Genomic DNA, 19144 nt, shown 5'->3' with positions numbered 1-19144 from the left:
TTTATTTCCCTAATATTTCTTTTTGAATGAAATGGATAATCGAAAATATTTATAAAAAAAAAAAAACCCTCTGTTTCCCGTTCTCGTTCTTTCTGCCAATCCCTTTATTTTCCTTCTTCGTGGGATTGAGTCTTAAGTGCTTTCTACAATCGGCACAAAGGGGCTCGCATATTTCAAAATAATGTTGCTTCGGTGAAGAAAAATTCTGTTCCAGATAGTCAAGACTGTTGGTGATTCTTAGGCCACTTTAAGCTCTTTTCCGAACACATCCAGCGAGATCACGTATAAATCTTCAACTTTGTTTAAATTTTTATAGTTTTGAAAATATGACTTAATGGAAGGTCCTTGTTCAACCTTCACTTTTGATTTGTCTTGTAAAGCTTCCGGACGCGGGGTTTATGTAGTTCTACAGCTTCTACTGCAAGTCAAATATGATTGTTGAGCTAGTAGAAAAACCTTACCAGATAAAGCCAGAATTTAATGCTAAATGGGAGGCCATGGAAAAAGACGGCTATGATTGTGGTTGTAAGCGTGAGTCAGTGACCATTAATGCAACTCAAAAAACTACAATGGGACTGGCAAAAACCAGTAGATTTAAAGGAAAAAGCGGAAGAACTCTGCATCGGATGTATCAGCGTTTCCTACAATTTTTAAAAAAGTAAATTTAGTGCTAATTCAGTTTTACATCATTTGCAGTAGACTTTCCTTCTATTTCCGCGTGCTCTGGTGGTTGTGTTCTAGATTAGCATTTAACACTTCCATTTTTGTCCGGTGGGAGACGGGTGGACGTAGTTATGACAAAAATCAATGAGCCGCGCTGTGCATTCCACTCCAATCGCTCTAATATAATGTGCAAACTTCTCTCTCTTCTTCCTCACCCTTGAATCCATGGCTGTTCCTTCTTCGAGTACTGGGAGCTCCGCTTCCTCTTCATCTTTTACTCCTATCATCTTCACTCTTGCAGCATTTCTCGTCTCGGCTGTACTTCTGCACCTTGGCCGCAGAAGCAAATCAAAGTCGCTGAGCCTCCCGCCGGGTCCCCCTGGCTGGCCTATCGTCGGAAACCTTCTCCAGTTTGCCCAGTCAGGGAAGCAGTTTATTCACTATGTTCGTGATCTCCAGCCAATCTACGGCCCTATTTTCACATTACGGATGGGCAGCCGGACCTTGATCATTATCAGCAGCAATGAGCTCGCACATGAAGCCCTTATCGATCGAGGTCAGATGTTCGCAACCCGGCCTCGCGAGAACCCGACTCGAGCCGTCTTCAGCTGTAACAAGTTCACCGTCAACGCCGCCCTCCACGGTCCAGTCTGGCGATCCCTCCGCCGGAACATGGTCTACAATATGCTGAGCAACACGCGGCTGAGGGAGTTCCAGGACGTGAGAGAGGTGGCCCTGGACAAGTTGATAGAGCGCCTCCGTAGCGAGTCGGAATCCACTGAGGGCTCGGTCTTGGTCCTGAGGAACGTCCGGTTCGCGGTCTTCTGCATCCTTCTGGCCATGTGCTTCGGCGTCGACATGGACGAGAAGACGGTCGAGAACGTGGACCGGCTTATGAAGAAGGTGCTCATCGTTCTGAACCCGAGGCTAGACGATTATCTCCCTCTCTTGGGTCCCTTGTTCTCCAAACAACGAAGAGAAGCCATGGACGTCCGCGAAGAGCAGATCCAAACGCTGGTCCCTCTCATCGAGCAGAGGAGGTCGGAGCTCCGAGATCCCTCCCCCGAAAAGAAATCCCGCTCTTTTGCATATCTGGACACCCTCTTCGACCTCAAGATCGAGGGCCGAAAGTCTGCACCGAATCACGCCGAGTTGGTGACACTCTGCTCCGAGTTTCTCAACGGCGGGACCGATACGACAGCCACCGCCGTCGAGTGGGGCATCGCCCGGTTGATCGAGAACCCGGAGATTCAATCCAAGCTCTACGCGGACGTCGTGTCGATTACCGGCGACCGGACCGTGTCGGGGAAGGACGTGGAGCAGATGCCTTACCTGAATGCGTTCACCAAGGAATTGCTACGTAAACACCCACCGACGTACTTCAGCCTGACCCATGCAGTGTTGGAGCCCACCAAACTGGGCGGCTACGATATCCCGACGGACGCCAACGTGGAATTCTATTTGAAGCCCATGGCGGAGAACCCGAAATGCTGGACGGAACCAACACAGTTCCAGCCGGAGCGGTTCCTGTCCGGCAAGGAAACGGACATAACGGGGGCGACGGAGGTGAAGATGATACCGTTCGGGGCGGGGAGGCGGATCTGCCCGGGGCTTGCGATGGGCATGCTGCACATTAGTCTTATGCTAGCCCGCATGGTGCAGGAATTCGAGTGGCTCGCGCACCCGTCTCAGGACCCTGTCCGCTTCGATGAGAAGCTGGAGTTCACAGTGGTGATGGAGAAAAGTCTTCAGGCCGTCATCAGGCCCAGAAAGAAGCTGGGAGATTACCCATGAACGAATAAGATATGATCTCCCTGTCCGCTCGTAGATATCTACCCCATCGATCTCTTTCTGGAGCCTATCTCTCTCTTTCTAGTGCTCGTAAGAATGTAATTGCGGAGTCGGGGAAATCGGCTCCTTTGTCACATTGATTTATTAGACCACTTTTTATCTGTACGTAGCTTTGGAAACCCCATAAAAGCTTCTTTAATAAGTTCATTACGTTGACATTAGTTTCTGTAATAACTTCCCTATTTATGGGTTCAGAAAAAAAAAAAAAAAACCAGAGGAAAGGCTGTTGAGCGGGTGGGATTGGTGAAGTTTTGACGGGGGGAAGAAGAGGCTGGTGAAAGGTCAGAGGCTGCTGCCTCTGCCTCGGCTTTGTAGTAGAAAAGGTGAACTTTGGTTTACTGCGGGGCATTAAATGGCTAGGCCGAGTCTACACTGTCCATCGACATATACAGTGATAAAAACCCACTTTAATGCTTGTTGGTTGGTTGGTTCGTTTTTCCTATCCTTATTAACATTTTTAAAGGCAAATACACATACGAAGAGCAAGGCAATAGCTTCTTCCCTAATTGCATGAAAAAGAGGAAGAAGAGGTGGACACCAATTCAATTCTTCCCTCGAGTAGAACCTATTCAACATAAATGAGAAGAATGGGAAAGGAACAGAGTGAACCCATATTTGCTAACCTCAGGAAATTCTATTATCTCTGCATCAATTCCTTCTTCAAAGCCAACTTTAAATGCACTTTAATGTTGGGTATGTACTTTAATTGTATACCCACAAAATTAGCAGAAAAAAATAAGGCTTGGTATGCCCTAACAAAAGAGAAAGAAGTAATGCCCTCCTCTTCCTAAAATTCTGCTTTTACATCCTCGATTATTGTTTTACATGGTATTTGGAGTGGGATTGATCCATAAAGGAAATCGTCTTCAATTTATAATCCTAAGAGGATATTTGTAAGTTTTTGGGGTGTTTTTCGAATCATCGGCTTGCTTGGAGCAAGTTAGGAGGTTTTATCAGTTTTTGTCTCCTAGAACCTTTTAGTTATCTCAGTTTGAGAGTAGAAGGAGAACAAATGGTGCATTTTTTGTTGTTTTTTAGAGTTCATAACTCTTTAGTCTTAATGAATGGTCAATCAGTGGTAAGATAATCATCTATTATCATTGTAAGTGATTGATCGATTAGACTGAACCTGATTGATGCTAATTATAGCAGCAGTTCCGTTCTCTGGTGTTGAAATGTAGGCAGCCTCATTGCTCGATTTTTCTCTTTCGGGTGATTCCTCCCCCTCCCATTCGCTCCTTCGTCTGGCTGCAGATCCTTCATCTTCATGTTTCTATATATAAATCTCCTCGTTCTAAACCTAATACTCATTATTTTTTGTCCAAATTTGTTGCTTTTTCTTGTTTGTGTTCTTAATTTTGTATTTTTACACCTGGGCATCGGAAAATTCCCAACATTGGCAGGAATGTGCTGGTTCTCGATTTCTGATCCAAAAATCGAATGCATCGCCGCCTCCGACTTGGACTCCTCGTCGACGACATCATCAGATTTCGAATTGGAGTTGGTGCTGCTGAACTGATCATGAAATTGATCGCCCCAATCGCTGACTGAACCTCCTCCCTCTCGTATCTCTCCTCCTCTTCGTCATCAATAAAAAGGGCAGGAACAAATACTCTTTACCGTTTCTGAGGCAGATTGAAGATGTAGACGATTCGAGTTTTTCAGAAATGGGCAAGATGACGATGGATAGTCGGCAGGCATTCAGCGACCATGCATGGGCATGGCAATGGGAAACAACAGATAGGGAAAGGTTGGATTCAATTTCAGGGTGGGAAGAAAAAAAATCTGGCTTTCTCATGGAAGCTCGAATCTGCTCAATTTTTTTTCTTCCGTAAATGCCTTACATTAAAATTAATATTCTTCGTAAGGAGGGAACAAGTTTGAGTATATATTTTCAAAGAACAGGGTGTTAATGTCCATATGAAAAATGTCTCGTTATTAAAATTATTTTCCTTAAATATCCCAATTAACATTGAAAAATTAGGTTACGTTTTTATTAACCTAAATGTTAGAGGATATTATTTTGACGAGCTGTGATATACAGGTGCTCTAGCATCAGACTGTTCAGTGTTCAGTCTGTAGTGGCAGACAAGATTCGAACGTGGGTCATGATCAGGGTGATTTGTCACATCTTCATGTACCACATTCGACCTGCACTAGACTTGTTTGTGATAAATGAAGGAGAGGAACCCCTACCTGAACATCATATCCAATTCCCTAATACACATGCTTCTCGTAAAGTTTGCATGAAAAAAAGCACAGATCAACCATTTTTAGGATGATATTTTAGATAGAACCACACCCTCAACCAAATCAACATCACAATCAGGAACCATTCACCATCTTAGCTTAGGAAAATATGGTATTGCAATAACCATTAATAAGAAACATGAATGAGGTTCATCAGGCAGGAGGAGGAGCAGCAGCAGCAGTAGCAGCAGTAGTAGGCTTGATCAGAACTGATGGAAAATCAAACACTAGGATATTCTCAATCCCTGCTGCAAAATTTGCAGCAAACTCAAGATGTGTCGGATGGGCTAAGAAGGCAGCAAAGTCCTCAGCAGTTTTGAATGTCAGTATGAAGACATGGGTGTAACCTTGCCCCAGTCCAGCCTCGCTTCCTGAATCCTGTCCCCTGCGAAAATAATCAAGCCCAGAGAAGGATGTTACATGAACTAGTCATTTAAGAGATATATAGTGTGTGCTACATGAAAATCATGTATTGTAGCACGTCTTCATGCTACCAGCAAAATGAAGTTGAGATCGCATCTTCTGATATTAGGAACAACACCAAGTACTCGTACATGAGACAACAATAATGAGATCAAAAGGAAGATGCAATACCATTCGAAACCCTTGACAGTTTCCATACCAGTAGCCAGCTTCTCCATCCCTTTAATGATATCTTCCACCGCGGCTCCTTCCTTGAACTTAACCAGAACCAGATGCTTGAGGTCTCCCATGGCTGCACTGCTGCAGACGACCAAACATCACACCATTATAAGGAGCTCTAAGCAATGACCTTTAGCAATCCTCACGACTGTTTGAGGTGGCCCACTGCTTCAGTTGTCAGCTATGCACCGTCAAGGAAATCATTCACTTCTCCTCGACAGCATCTCCGTATGAAAGACCAAAGAGGAGAGGTGAGGGACCCTGTCCTGCCCATAAAACCACACGTCTGGCGATCCCTACATGACCCCATGACGAAGACAAGATGGAAGAGAAAGAAGACGAGGGACCCAACATTTATCTGGCTGGTTGCTTCTTTCTTGGCCAAATTTATGTTTTTTTCTTCTTTTTTTCTCTACTACATTCAGCGAACATCATCATTGCAGAGCTCGTCTGGTAGTATTTGGTGTTATGGGAAGTTAGCCAGTCCACTCCATTTCTTCTCCGACACAGACACATACGCATTCGGTAGCACCTGTAACCCTCCCACGTGCTCCCAGGAATCTTGCCGATGAATGGATGATCACAATCCTTGCCTTCTTGACTTCCTTGAACGAAAACATTCTGGGGAAACTGGCTTGGAACTTTATGTTTGTTTACCTTCGCATTTCCTCAAACATGTGGTGTTTGGACGTGCAAAACACTATGAAGGGAGCGTCTTGATCCACCAAATATCTTCCCGGAGTGATTCAACATCTCATGATTTCTTACGTGGTGTCATCTCAACTACTATTTGTCATTTGAACATGTTTCAGAAAGTGGCCACGGACGCTCCTGCTCTCAACTCTAATGCTCAGATGGTACTTAAAAACGTTTCCACGGTCCGTAAGCAACCAATAAATCTTCTGGAATTAGCTGACATAGTCTACATGAAAAATGATGAAGAATTCTCCCTTAAATTATTGGACGCTTATCCACGACTAATCGTCCCTCTGGACCGTATGTTTACAATGGATCTTTACCAACAGATGAGCTGTGAACTTGGAAAAAAGGAAGAGACAGAGGTCACTCTAAATCTTATCTTTTTGATTCTCTTTCTTTTGTTGGATGTTTCGACAGCGAGGAGTTGATGGTTCAGTGCATCCACTAAAGATCATGATTCCCGAAACCCCATCACTATAGCAACCACTTTCCATGGAAATCTGCAAAACAAACACCCAGGAGCAGTACATGGGCTAAAAGATGAAAAGCTCTCATACATTTTTCTCCTTCTTTCGAGAGATTGAACCTCGATCAACTGACTGGGACCTTACCCACTTCCAGCTCCAACTGGCTATGTATTATTTCTACGATTCATCTTTTGATAGGCCATTCAGGCTTCAATTGGACTAATCAAGCTCTTCACTGCGGACGTTCCAAATCCAAACCAAAAATAAAGTGCAGAGACATAGGCTCAATAGATTCAAACTTTTGGATTTGATTGCGAATCCTCATCATGTTTCTCCAGGACCCAGGCTTTTGTTTCAAGATTAGTATATAACCTATGCTTGTACAACTCGTATATACATCATGGGTTAGAAGAATTTATCATTATTATACTCTTTTTGTTTTTAATAAATGTTTGTTTCTGTCTCACATCATAAAGGCATAAAAACTTAAACACTGATGCATTGAAGGTCTACTGAATGCATCAATCGAGGACCAGGACTCCAACAAAAAAAATTATTCCTGCAAATATTTGTCAGTGTAAACAACTTCCAATGCAAATCCTTTTAAATTATTTGCCGGGTCCGGTAAGGATAAAAAGTTATTTAGTTACTATCTAAACGTGTAATCCTAGGTAACGAAAATGAATTGTTGTGTAGATATATATAGTGCAGTGGCTGTCAATCAAGAATAAGGGAAACCACCCCATGGCTCATCATGTCAGATATATTCACCTTGTGGGGGACAAACACAGTAACTTGTGTCAGCCAACACAAATATAATTGAAACCAACTCTCGCCCCTCGAGAGCCATCTACACATCCCCCGACCAAGAGCAAACACACGTTTCAAACCTTATTTGAGCGGTTCTCCTGTTGCACGAAAAGCCTGAAAAAATTGCCCAGAAACAAGCCCCTCCATGATCACTGAAGTGGCAAAAATATGTACAATAAGTCAGGTTACAAGGAATAACTCAATCCAACTCTTTCGCCAACAATACCGGCAAATATCAATCCAGCCAGTGGTCTTGAGCAACTTTAGCACCAAGAGAGACTGAATTGCTAGAGGGTGGATGGACTCTCTACGTGCTTGCAATTTGAAAGCCGTCTGTGTTCGTATGAACCATCTTTGAGGACTCGATTGCATTCTGTCACAGCTGATACATCTCCTGCCTCCATGCCCTCAAGATCGGGTACGCAATTATTATCCTCCTGAATGGACTCCATCCTATGGTTGTGCTGGGTCCTGGACGAATATCCAGGGCTGTTATATACAAAGTGATAGGATCGTGAGTCAAAAGTCTCAACCCCATTGTAAGGAGATCGCACAGCTGAGCTGAACATGGGGGGCATTCGCTTTCTCTCTGGTGAGTCTCGTAGAGAGATTCGACAAACTGGACAGGTTGAGTTCTGTTGTAGCCATATATCTATACACGTCACATGGAACACATGCCCACAATAAGGTAGAATACGTAATATGTCCTGGTCTTGGTATTCAGCTAAGCACACCGTGCACCTGCCACGAATGAAATAAACTTGCTCAAACATACATCCCTGATGAACAAAAATAGCAGGACAGGGTTATTTTCAGATCAATGGATCTCATAGACTAAGCAAGCAAGACTTTATTGACCAGTTGGCATTTCTCCAGATGTTACTGAGATACTAAAATAACACCAGTACTCCCCTACGTCTACATTTGACTAATATCGTGTAACCATTGCCAAGTTGTGAATAAAAAGTTGCCTCACTACTTTTTAAACCAAGATTCAGCACCAAATTTTACCCATTTCATGCCCCAATTTAATCCCGATCAACCTTTCTATATTCCAATTGCAGCTGATCCATAATAAGCAGAAGTTCAGGCCATTGTTTTCTTTTTCTTCCTCATATTTTTTGTATGGTTCAGCCATGTCAGAGTGGTTCCGTCCACTCTTGTTAGAGTTTGTGGTTTGAGTTAGATACTTGGCTTTCCACACCTTAAACGACTAGTCTTTTCGGGTTGTATTGGCTAGGTATCTGACTCAAAACTCCGAAGTTAAGTGAGCTTGGGCAAGAGTAATTATAGGATGGGTGACCTCCTGGGAAGGACTCTTGCCTAGGACTTTGACATGGTATCAGAGCTAGGCACGCCACGGCCCGCGTTCGTAGGCGGGGTGGGTGTCAGAGTGGTTCCGTCCACTCTTGTTAGAGTTTGTGGTCTGAGTTAGGTACTTGGCTTTCCGCATCTTAAACGACTAGTCTTTTCGGGTTGTATTGGCTAGGTATCTGACTCAGAACTCCGAAGTTAAGTGAGCTTGGGCAAGAGTAATTATAGGATGGGTGACCTCCTGGGAAGGACTCTTGCCTAGGACTTTGACAAGCCATACATTTGATCTAAAGCCTCCATCAGAGAAACAGTTTTCCAACCAGATGCAATATATCCCAGCACCCAATGTTGGGCAAATCATCAAATTCTTATCATTGCATATTAAGGAAGAAAAGCATCCTTTTGAGAACAATTCGATGGAACAAGGTGTTTTACATGCTCTCTCTAATGCTACACTGATGCCTAATTAAGATACTTCCTGCATATATTTCTCTGAAGTCTACAGTTAAAACTTTTTGCACACATCCCTCATGAAATAAACTATTTAGATACAACCCCCACGAATTAGCTAGATACAACACCCAAAATTTCCTAAAAGTCATACTTTGTTCTTCAGATTGATTTATATTGAATGAAGAAAATATTTCTTGAATTTTTAGGGAATATCCACAAAACATTCCCCAATGCTGGGAAGGAAAGGAAAAGATGTTATTCTCTGCAGTTTACCCTGACTCGCAAACCAAAAATTACCTTTTTAGTGCATAACACAATAAAAGATCTTGTTTTCGCCAGTTGCAGCAAAGACAATGATAGCATAGAAAGCAAGGTATCGTTTAAGGCGTCTTCTAGTTCTCTACAGAAAAGAACAAGCTAAACAAAGTTGCTTTTTTTTTTCTTTTTTCTTTTCCTCTTTCCCAGTATCAGAAATCAGCTCTACCAGATACAAGGAAATAGCAAGGGACTATATACAACAGTTTTTAGAAACTGGGATACGTATAAACAACTATTTTTCAAGGGGGTCACAGTTGTTCATAAACAATGTCCACAAACAAACTTTTGTTTTTCTCATCCTCACCACAGTATTACCTTCCTTTCATACTCTTAAGGTTAGATAATGAAATTGTTCTGCATACAGCATTGTGAATTCCACCTAATGAACTGTCATTAATTTATCATAATGCAGGATAAAAGGGAAGAAGAACAAATAAGAACATTCATTAGATGCCTGAATCATCCACAGCAGTAACAGTGCAGTCAAGGAGACTCAAAATTTCCTGAAGTGGGTTCGTTTCCTACTTCCTCAAGCTTGAATCAAGAATTAAATAGATAATATGTTCATTATTTCAAGGACTTCCAAACCAGTTTTTTGGGATTATGGTATCGAGACAGAGCAAGCAGACCAGAATCAGTAGAGAAAATTAATATTGATAAACCACAACCATCAGATACATCTGTCTTAGCTGCTTTACTGCCAACAGATTACTGTTTGGATTTGTGAGATTTACTTTAATTACGTGGGATTGGTGGGCAGAGTTAATCCATCTATTTATTTTCTTACCAAAAAAAAAATCAAAATATGAGATCTAGCTACCGGCAGACAAGCCTATCAGTAGTTATGATCTACTGTCTTATTTGAAGCAAGATGCCAATGGGGAGGAAGACATGGAGTAAGAAAAAGGAAAGCTAGCACACTCAATTATTAACTAAGAACTGAAGCCATGGTAAACTAGTTTGAGAAGAGGTATAATCAGTTTGTTGCCACATCTTGAAACACCAACACCCTCAATTGAAACTAACGAGTTGCAGCTTTACCATAGTCTCTATGAATTTGAGACTTGTTTCCAATTCGAAATGTTATTTCAGTTTTTATGCAACCTCGACTTTACTGCACATTTCTTAATCAAACTAAGCATCAATCGATACAAACACGAACCAAAAAAGAAAAAGAGACAAACCTAACTCAAATGACCCCTTAACTTTTCTTTGTGCAACCTATTCATAGAATTCTGTGATATTTATAGCAATATATTTTAATAAATTAGTCAAAGTTAGCACTTTGCAAGAAAAAGAGCAGTTATTTCAGTGGAAGATTTAAAAGCAAACCAATTGTTGACACCAAATGCAGCTGAATGTGAACCACTTCACAAGCCACCAACTTCACCAAGAAAGTTAAAATGAAAGTACTCCAAGATATATATGGAAAGTAGTATAGGAGAAATAAGTAACTTACTGTGTATCTTCTGCTGATGAAAAATACTCATCACAAAACTTTTTTGTAGGAAAAGTGGCCACCACAAATGGTTCAAGGCCATGGAGCCCACGTTCTAACTGTTTCAGTGACACAATTAGTAACAACTCAGCATCAGAGAGGACTCCACAAAAACCAAAGGTACACAAACATGCTAAAGAAAAAGCATGAGCATAATACCAATGCAAAGAATATCAAACAGTACATTGAAAGATAGAACATGGAACTGCTGAACTAAAAACACCAAGCAGAAAAAAAGAATCAGAACACACTAGTGAGTTCTGTTCCGAACTGTTATTGGGTAGATATATCATGTTACAAGAAAAAATAACGAAAAGCAAAGTTTGATTGAATGTGAAGAGGTGATAACACCATTTGAATGAATTAAAAAATTTTCTAGGAGCATACCGAGAAGGATGGAATCAAATATTCTGGCCGCAACATGGATTTTTACAAACAAATTGTAAATCCATCCTTATTGCATCCCGAACATTCATAGGTAACTTCTTGTGCGCAGCACATGAAATGATCGTATACGAGGAGCAATAAGCCAAGAAATGAGGTAGGGTTTTCTTTTTTTTTTCTTTGTTGGTGGTTGTGGTGGTGGTGGTGGAGAAAGAAACGAAGAAACACATACTCAACGCCTAAAACATGCCCAAAAGCTTGACCTTATCAAAATCAAAACACCTCCTCATCAGCAGACACGTACAAAATACAAGTTATGTTCAACCAGAAACTTCCCTGAATCCATTTCTTCCAGAAATAAACTCGGATCAGTTGTAAGGAAAACAAAATAAGAGAATAAGGACAAACGGTACTATGGACAGCAGAGTGGGAGCAAAAGGACTGATATTTTATATAAACCCCTCTTTCACCAAAATAGTAGTGATTCTAGCAGTTCCAAGATAAAGCAGGAGAGAAAAACAAGCTAGCAAACTTTCTTTTAAAAAAAGCCAAAAATAGATAATTGAAAACTAACTTACTAAGCTGAGATCGGATCGGGTAGCAGTTGGGAAAGAACTCCTCGAAGCATTTAGCTGAATCCTTGCGCAAATGAGCCTCGTGCAGACAAAGACGATAAACATGGTACTCACCGCAAACCCGATGACAGTCATCACCAAATTAATCCCCGACGCAATCATAGCTTCTTTTTCATATAAAACACCCTCCTATTTTTTCACTAAAAATTCGTCAATAATCTTACTGTCACTCCACCCCCCTTCCTTCCCGTGCGCGAGAATTCTAAACGTGTCATCAGCCTCATCTTTTTCCTCGCCTCCAATTCTAGAAACTTTATGATTAACTAAATTACAAACATCCAAGTTTCATATTTCCGTGATCCAAAACCTCTGCATCTATAAGCCATCACTTGTTTATTTTTTCCACTAGTTTATTTTCCCCTCCGCTACTAAGCAAGTCCAGTAAGGCTAGAAAAGGAACTCAATCCGCCGATCTGCCATTGTTTTCTCCAATTCGAGAACCTTCAGATCTCGCCATTACCAAAGCAGAAACCCTAAAAGAAGACGGAAATTGAGTGGAATTGGAGACGGAAGGGAATCCAACCGTTCCTTTTTCCACTTGTTGAAATCTATGGTAGCTCCAGATCAAGCAGAGGACATTAATCGCAATGGAATATTTAAATGCGTTCAGTTTCAGAGGCCAGAATTGATGGGAAAAAATGGAGAGTTGATTTTAGTGGAAGAAAAACCACAAATAGGGTGGACAAATAGAATATAAAGAGAAATTGGAATGTCATTATCCGGTAGCGACGGAGGTCCTACTTCAGTTGAGCCCTCTCTCTTCTCTTCTCCAAGGTTGATTCCACCACTGACCGACGTCACTCTCTGGTTCTTCCCCTGCATATTCTCCTCAAACAGTACTCAACAACATCGCCGCACTGCTTCGGTAACAAAAGATTCTTCAAGTGACTCATTTCTAACTTCAAACCTAGCAGAACGATTTAGTTCTTAAACTATCTTTGTGGCTCGTGCTAATGGAAAGTTATAAGAAAGCTATAAATAAACTTTTTTATTAAATAAAATATTAACATTTATATTGATTTTAAGGGGAAAAAATCCCTTTGTAACTCTTTAAGGCATGTTTGGAACCCATAGAAAATAAAATAAAATAAAATAAAATTTATTTTTTGTTGTTTGGTAACAGAAAATCATCGAGATGAATGATCGGGCTAATATCTACCACCAGAAAGCTTGAAACTGGGCATCGGATTGTAAATTTTTATGCGTGAAAATAAAAAGTGGTTGGGTAAGCTCTCCCAATCAAACCTGTTGCTTAATCAACACCCGATGGAAGCTGTTGTTTGGGTACTCATTTTATAGAAGAAATGGAGCTCTCATTTCTTCATTACCAGACCTCAACCGTTTCACCAAGTTTGAAGAAATTGTGGAGAGCAGTGAACCGCTGAATCTAACTCCAATTGAATGCGTAAACAACTCGTAGACTATTCTCAACGCTCTTTCAACAAGTTTTTAAAGCTGTTTATTAATTTTCTGGTTAATTAATGAACTATCAGTATCTCTAGATGACACAAGCGGGACTCTGCTGCTCAACCGAGCCTTCTTCGTCGTCAGTAGGCGAAAGAAGCATCGTGTGAAAGAGAAAGCAGCTCTCAGACAAGGCTGACGCTTGCAGCGGACGTGTGGTGCCGTCGGGAAACTGGACACGTGAAGTAGAAAATCCGACCCGACTATTACGGATTCATCGCAGGCGCCCATTTCGGCAGGTGGCCGACTGCCTTCAACCCTTTTTTGTTTTTGTTGGATTCAACAATTAAGAATTATACAGTCTACGCGGTTTAGTTTTTGTTTGTCACGCACATCTGAGACGCCGATCTCCGGACGACTCGGCCCCGAACCTGGAGACCTACCAACAGGTCCAAAACAGAAGAACAGCGAAAAGACCGTTTGTTGGTGAAGTCTCAGATCTAAACAAAGAATACTAGAGCAAAGGCACGGGCATTATAAATTTATTTTCTACTATTTAATACATCTTTGGTGGCAAGAGTCACAATCGACTTCCCCAGTTACAGCAGATTTCAGACGTCTGTCGAACGTCAAGGTGTTGCTTCTAGATTTTCAACCAGGGTAGTTAGCGGCTTTGATTTCTTTCCTGAATCCAGAGGATACTCGTAATTAAAACCCGAAAAGAGAGAAAAGAAGAAGATAACTAGAAAAAGGAGCGAAAACGAATGATATACGAGTACGTGATCCATGGATCTCGTATGGACCACCTCTTTCTCCTCAATTCATCTTCTTCTTTTTAGATAATGTACGAAATGTTCATATACCGTTATGCTTTTATCGATAAAACTTTTAAATCTACTGAAGGTGTTGGATTACTTCTTCAGAAATCTTCTTTATAATCTGTGAACATCGAAGTAGGCAGAGGAAAGCAACGATCAAGGCCGGCCTGTCCTTGGTCCGTTACATCCATCTTCTCTGCATTAAAACATTATTTATTTAAGCCTTTATTTGATCAGACATTCATTGTCCAAGTTGGTTCACATGGCAGGGAACGGTGTGAAGCTCCATGTGACATTGTTACTTTCCTTTTTGTCTGTAAATGAAATCTCAGAGAGGTCCGCTCATCGGCAAAGTCCATCATGAGACATGAACCAACCAATAATAGCAATCAAGTTCGCTCGGTCAAACTCTTCACAAATTGCACCTACGTCGAGGACTAATCTCAAGAACGCGCTTCTCAACGGAAGGATTTGTCTGCGTAATGACGCCAGCAGCACTGATGATGGGTCATCAGAAGTTTGAATTTTTAAAAATTTCTCGTTGATCGCGAATGAATTTGATCGTCGAACTCCTGTTGTGAAATGGCCAGTGGTAATTAGTCACCCTTGCTTTCTCTCGCTTCTTGTATTATCATATTGCTCAGACTGATTCTGTCTTATTTTTGAGTGATTTTATCTTATTACTTGATTTTCACAGCGGTTTTTTCTGTTGCGGAGAAAAACTAAAACAGAGGGGAGCACAGATATAAAAGGAAAATCAATAAATCTTGCTTCACTTTATCTGAAGTCATAATCTTGTTGATACTCTGCAGTGCATCACGCGTTTCAGAAATTGCCATAAAAAGCGGCTCTAGAATCGAATTACCCATTTTAGCTCTGCCTCTGTTAGGCACAAGAGAAAATCCATTCTGTCCAGTGACGGAAGGAGGGAGCAATTGTAGAGAGAGATGGCTGGAGGGGGAGAAGGAGAGTCGACGCCGTTGGAGTTTACTCCGACGTGGGTGGTGGCTGCTGTTTGCTCTGTTATCGTCGCCATATCTCTCGCGGTTGAAAGGGTCCTTCATTTTCTCGGAAAGGTGAGCATCGTTTAAGCTTGGAGAGGTGGTGGTGGAATTTTATGCTCTTGTTTCTGAAAATTGTGATTTGTCTGTTTTGTAGTATTTGAAGAAGAAGAACCAGAAGCCCCTCTTTGAAGCATTACAAAAAGTGAAAGAAGGTTGGATTTTCTACCTCTCAACTGGAAAGATTTCGTTTTTGCATTACAGTTTTCTGTATCCGCACTTTGTCTATCTCTACCCAGTCCATGTTTCTGTCTTAATTAACGGAAACCTGATAATCTCTGATGTTTCGTTCGGGCAGAGTTGATGCTTCTGGGTTTCATTTCCCTTCTTTTGACTGTCCTTCAAGGGGCAATCGGCCGCATATGCATTCCGGAGCATCTCACCAAACACTTTCTTCCTTGCAAAAAGGAAGACCAAAATACTGAGAAAGTTACAGGACACTTTCAAAATTTCATATACTCCGGCATCTTCGGCAGTGGAAGGCGCCTCCTGGCTGAATCAGCCGGTAAAAACCATTGCAAACCGGTAATCTCTTCATCCTCATATATAGTCCTTTTCGAATTTCCACACTTACTTTTTGAAGTGACAAGTACTTCGAGATAGAACGTCTTTGGAGGAAGTAATTATTGAATGCGTTTGCTCTGTGTTATGGTCTCAGGGCAAGGTTCCTGCGTTATCTCTTGAAGCCTTACATCAACTTCACATTTTCATTTTTGTCCTGGCAATAGTCCATGTGGTTTTCTGTCTTGTAACCATGATTCTGGGAGGAGCAAAGGTAATTTGGTCCCATCTGTTCAACCTTGTTTTGCTACTGCTATCGATTTCCTGTGATGATTCACAACCTTATGATTATTATTGTTCTAATGGTCTAGATTCAACAATGGAAACACTGGGAGGACTCTATTGCCAAAGATAATTACGATACTGACAAGGGTACTACTTTCTAATATCTAAAGAATGCTCCTCACGTATTGCTTTTTGTCAACAAAAAGTTCCTTATTGTTCATGTAATTACTATTTATATGCTCTTTGTGTAATTCAACATGTTTCTGATCAACATGTGCAGTTCTGAAAGACAAGGTCACCAATGTACATCAGCACGCTTTTATCAGAGAACACTTCTTGGGCTTTGGAAAAGATTCAGGTTTACTTAGTTGGCTGGTAGGTGAAATCATGTATTGTGATTAATGGGGCACTTACTGAATTGAAGTGTAAAAGCAAAGCAAAGAAGCACCCTTGTTGAAGTGTAAAAGCAAAACAAAAAAGTACCCTTTTGTAGATGGCTCAGATGTTTAAGAGTAGATAGGTGTTTTTCAACTATTCTTGGCTTAATGTTGTTGTTGCTTGCTATTGTTGTTTGCTCTACATGATGAAAGATTCCTCAGCTATTCCTCTAATCTGGTAGTTTCTGTGTTTTTACAGCATTCTTTCATGAAACAATTCTATGCATCTGTGACCAAATCAGACTATGTTACACTGCGACTGGGTTTCATCATGGTATGCTTTGGAATACAAGGGTTGCTGACCTTAGTTCTGCTTAGCTTAGAGGCCTCAATTCTGTTGATTTTTCTGCAGACACACTGCAGAGGAAACCCAAAGTTTAACTTTCATAAATACATGATACGTGCCTTGGAAGCTGACTTCAAAAAGGTTGTTGGTATAAGGTATTACCACTTTTCATGGAGAATCCAAACTGTAACAATACTGTCGTGTGCAGGAAATTATTAATTTTTTTTTTCATATTTAAGGACCCTATGGCATACTTCTTCTGATTCTTAAAGTCTTACTTTCTTGCAGTTGGTACCTTTGGATATTTGTGGTCATTTTCTTGTTGCTGAATGTTGATGGTCAGTTCTGTCTCAGGGTGCACCCTAAATAAAGCTCATAGATAGTAATACTAAGACTTCACCTATTTATTTCATGAAACGAAACTGCACTGTCCTAACTCTAGCACCTTATATCTATGACACTATTCAGTTGCTTATCTGTTTGATTGTGTGCTCTAATTCTTTTAACCTTTTTTTTATTCCATCTTGCAGGTTGGCATACTTACTTTTGGATAGCATTCATTCCACTGCTTGTATGTACCCCTGTCCTTGAAATTATCCTTTCTAATTACGAGTTGTATAACATTGTGTTTCTTTTTGCTTGGCCATGTTCCATTTTATCTTTGGGCCGAACAATTGTTTCCTGTTTGATATGTGGTTCATTTGATGTTTCACCTTTTGTACAAATTAGATGCTTATGACAGAAGGATAATGAATGCACCTTCGGAATCTCACTCACAGATGCTCATGAATGCTGCAATTTCGAGTTACCTATTTTACTAGGATTATATTAGACTTAACAAGAGTTGATTTTGCAGCTTCTCCTTGCTGTTGGCACCAAGTTGGAGCATGTAATTTCACAGTTGGCCCATGAAGTTGCTGAAAAACATACTGCCATTGAGGGGGAATTGGTGGTTCGGCCTTCGGATGATCACTTCTGGCTCCACCGGCCCAGAATAGTCCTCTACCTGATCCATTTCATCCTCTTTCAAAATGCTTTTGAGATAGCATTTTTCTTCTGGATACTGGTAATTGCCATGTAAAATCATTTGACTTTTCAACATGAATCTTGCATCAATTAAGTTGGAAAATTCCGACTTCATTCAGTATGGAGATCCTCATGGTTTTACATTGCTGTGCAGACAACATATGGCTGGGATTCCTGCATTATGGGACAAGCTCGTTATATAATTCCTAGACTTATTATTGGGTAAAGAATTGTGTCCTCTCTTTAGTTTGTGTTGGTGAAACTTATTTATCTACTAATGAATACATTGGATAAATGTGTTTTGATTGGCCTCCTATAGGGTGATTATTCAGATACTCTGTAGCTACAGCACCTTACCACTTTATGCAATTGTTACCCAGGTGAGTTGCGTGTTTATTTCACTACTACCATAAGTCGTAGGAATACTATTTTATGATTAATGCTTCTCCTGATCTCCGTGAAGATGGGAAGTTATTTCAAGAAGGCCATATTCGATGAGCATGTGCAAGTGGGTCTTGTTGGTTGGGCACAAAAGGTGAAGAAGAGGAAGGGATTGAAGGTTGCCATGGGTGGGGAAGGTTCGACTCAAACAGGTGAAAGGTCTTCTATTGGAATTCCGTTGCAAAAGATGGAAAACAGAGAATCTGAAATGGAAGAAGGCATTGCTGCAACAAATGGCTCCAAGCCAGCACACACATGAGACCTTGAGGCAAGTACCGAGTTTAAGAGTTACAGTATTGAATCACCAACAACACAGATGACAGTGTGATGGTGGAATCAATTTCCCGACCTTTTAATGGAGAAGAGATAGCTACCCTTCACATCTGGAGTGATACTGTAAAATTAAATATTAATAGTCACTACTGTTAAATTTCGGAAATGATTATGGAAATTTTGATTGAGTCCCTGTAATTCGGATTGCTAGTACTCTTACCAGCTAGTTCATGAAGCTTCTATTACAGACTCCAGACAAATGGTGATATCCACGATATTTTGTTTGTAGAAGCCGATATAGGTTAAATGACACACATAATAGGCAGTATACTCTTGCAATATATCTAATATAATATTTTTTTCTAAGAGAGAACAGTAACTCATTTGCTACAAGCAACTTCAATTCAAGGAAGTACTCGAGGGAACCCAATCTTTTGTTTGAAAATGTGTAGTCAGATACTGTTTAATTTCTGTAATCCTTTCAAAATCATTCTTAGATAGTACAATATTATCTACATAGACAACCAAAATCATCATACCAATCTTCCTCTTAAATGGGAACATAGAATGATCATAATGCTTTTGTAGAGCCAAATTGCGTTACTACAATGTTGAATCTTTCGAACCA

The 19144-nt window shown here is 40.8% G+C and overlaps 4 protein-coding genes across 5 annotated transcripts; 2 read left to right on the top strand and 2 right to left on the bottom strand.

The window, feature by feature from the left end:
* The first annotated feature begins 871 nt into the window (after positions 1-871).
* LOC137955424 (cytochrome P450 77A2-like) lies at positions 872-2615 on the top strand. The gene has a single exon (XM_068802357.1). It carries the CDS (start codon positions 889-891, stop codon positions 2455-2457), a length of 1569 nt encoding a protein of 522 aa, XP_068658458.1. The 5' UTR covers positions 872-888; the 3' UTR covers positions 2458-2615.
* Positions 2616-4917: 2302 nt separating this feature from the next.
* Positions 4918-5477, bottom strand: LOC137955146 (stress-response A/B barrel domain-containing protein At5g22580-like). Its single transcript, XM_068802016.1, has 2 exons — positions 5359-5477; positions 4918-5149 (listed from the first exon to the last, which is right to left on the bottom strand). The coding sequence occupies exons 1-2, from the start codon at positions 5475-5477 to the stop codon at positions 4918-4920; spliced, it is 351 nt and encodes a 116-aa protein (XP_068658117.1).
* A 1842-nt stretch (positions 5478-7319) lies between these two features.
* Positions 7320-12884, bottom strand: LOC137955425 (RING-H2 finger protein ATL80-like). 2 transcript variants are annotated; one of them, XM_068802358.1, is made up of 3 exons: positions 11928-12884; positions 10927-11024; positions 7320-8123 (listed from the first exon to the last, which is right to left on the bottom strand). In XM_068802358.1, exons 1-3 carry the CDS (start codon positions 12084-12086, stop codon positions 7670-7672), a joined length of 711 nt encoding a protein of 236 aa, XP_068658459.1. In that variant the 5' UTR covers positions 12087-12884; the 3' UTR covers positions 7320-7669. The 2 variants fall into 2 exon arrangements, with proteins under 2 accessions (XP_068658459.1, XP_068658460.1); XM_068802359.1 differs by lacking the exon at positions 11928-12884 and adding an exon at positions 11353-11507.
* A 1618-nt stretch (positions 12885-14502) lies between these two features.
* On the top strand, positions 14503-18747 carry LOC137955603 (MLO-like protein 1). Its single transcript, XM_068802617.1, has 15 exons — positions 14503-14798; positions 15019-15282; positions 15365-15422; positions 15566-15792; positions 15926-16042; positions 16140-16200; positions 16334-16428; positions 16690-16764; positions 16843-16931; positions 17065-17114; positions 17307-17347; positions 17633-17842; positions 17957-18024; positions 18122-18182; positions 18266-18747. The coding sequence occupies exons 2-15, from the start codon at positions 15154-15156 to the stop codon at positions 18500-18502; spliced, it is 1518 nt and encodes a 505-aa protein (XP_068658718.1). The 5' UTR covers positions 14503-14798; positions 15019-15153; the 3' UTR covers positions 18503-18747.
* The last annotated feature ends 397 nt before the right edge of the window (positions 18748-19144 follow it).

Source organism: Aristolochia californica, unplaced genomic scaffold, assembly GCF_029961685.1.
Source record: "Aristolochia californica isolate CCGP_79_NKW_82.1479 unplaced genomic scaffold, dmAriCali1.0.hap1 SCAF_2, whole genome shotgun sequence".
In the NCBI taxonomy this organism is placed as follows: Eukaryota; Viridiplantae; Streptophyta; class Magnoliopsida; order Piperales; family Aristolochiaceae; genus Aristolochia; species Aristolochia californica.
Note: the sequence above shows the minus strand (reverse complement) of the source record. Positions and strands in the feature narration are given on the sequence as shown.

Excerpts from the sequence above, each read along its gene's own strand:
- LOC137955424 (XM_068802357.1), top strand. The coding sequence starts at position 889 with ATGGCTGTTCCTTCTTCGAGTACTGGGAGCTCCGCTTCCTCTTCATCT.
- LOC137955425 (XM_068802358.1), bottom strand. The coding sequence starts at position 12,086 with ATGATTGCGTCGGGGATTAATTTGGTGATGACTGTCATCGGGTTTGCG. Across the intron at positions 11,025-11,927 it reads CCCGATCCGATCTCAGCTTA|TTAGAACGTGGGCTCCATGG; the intron begins GTAAGTTAGTTT and ends TCACTGAAACAG. Across the intron at positions 8,124-10,926 it reads TCATCAGCAGAAGATACACA|GTGCACGGTGTGCTTAGCTG; the intron begins GTAAGTTACTTA and ends CATTCGTGGCAG.
- LOC137955603 (XM_068802617.1), top strand. The coding sequence starts at position 15,154 with ATGGCTGGAGGGGGAGAAGGAGAGTCGACGCCGTTGGAGTTTACTCCG. Across the intron at positions 16,932-17,064 it reads AAAAAGGTTGTTGGTATAAG|TTGGTACCTTTGGATATTTG; the intron begins GTATTACCACTT and ends ACTTTCTTGCAG. Across the intron at positions 18,025-18,121 it reads ATTCCTAGACTTATTATTGG|GGTGATTATTCAGATACTCT; the intron begins GTAAAGAATTGT and ends GGCCTCCTATAG.
- LOC137955146 (XM_068802016.1), bottom strand. The coding sequence starts at position 5,477 with ATGGGAGACCTCAAGCATCTGGTTCTGGTTAAGTTCAAGGAAGGAGCC. Across the intron at positions 5,150-5,358 it reads ACTGTCAAGGGTTTCGAATG|GGGACAGGATTCAGGAAGCG; the intron begins GTATTGCATCTT and ends TTATTTTCGCAG.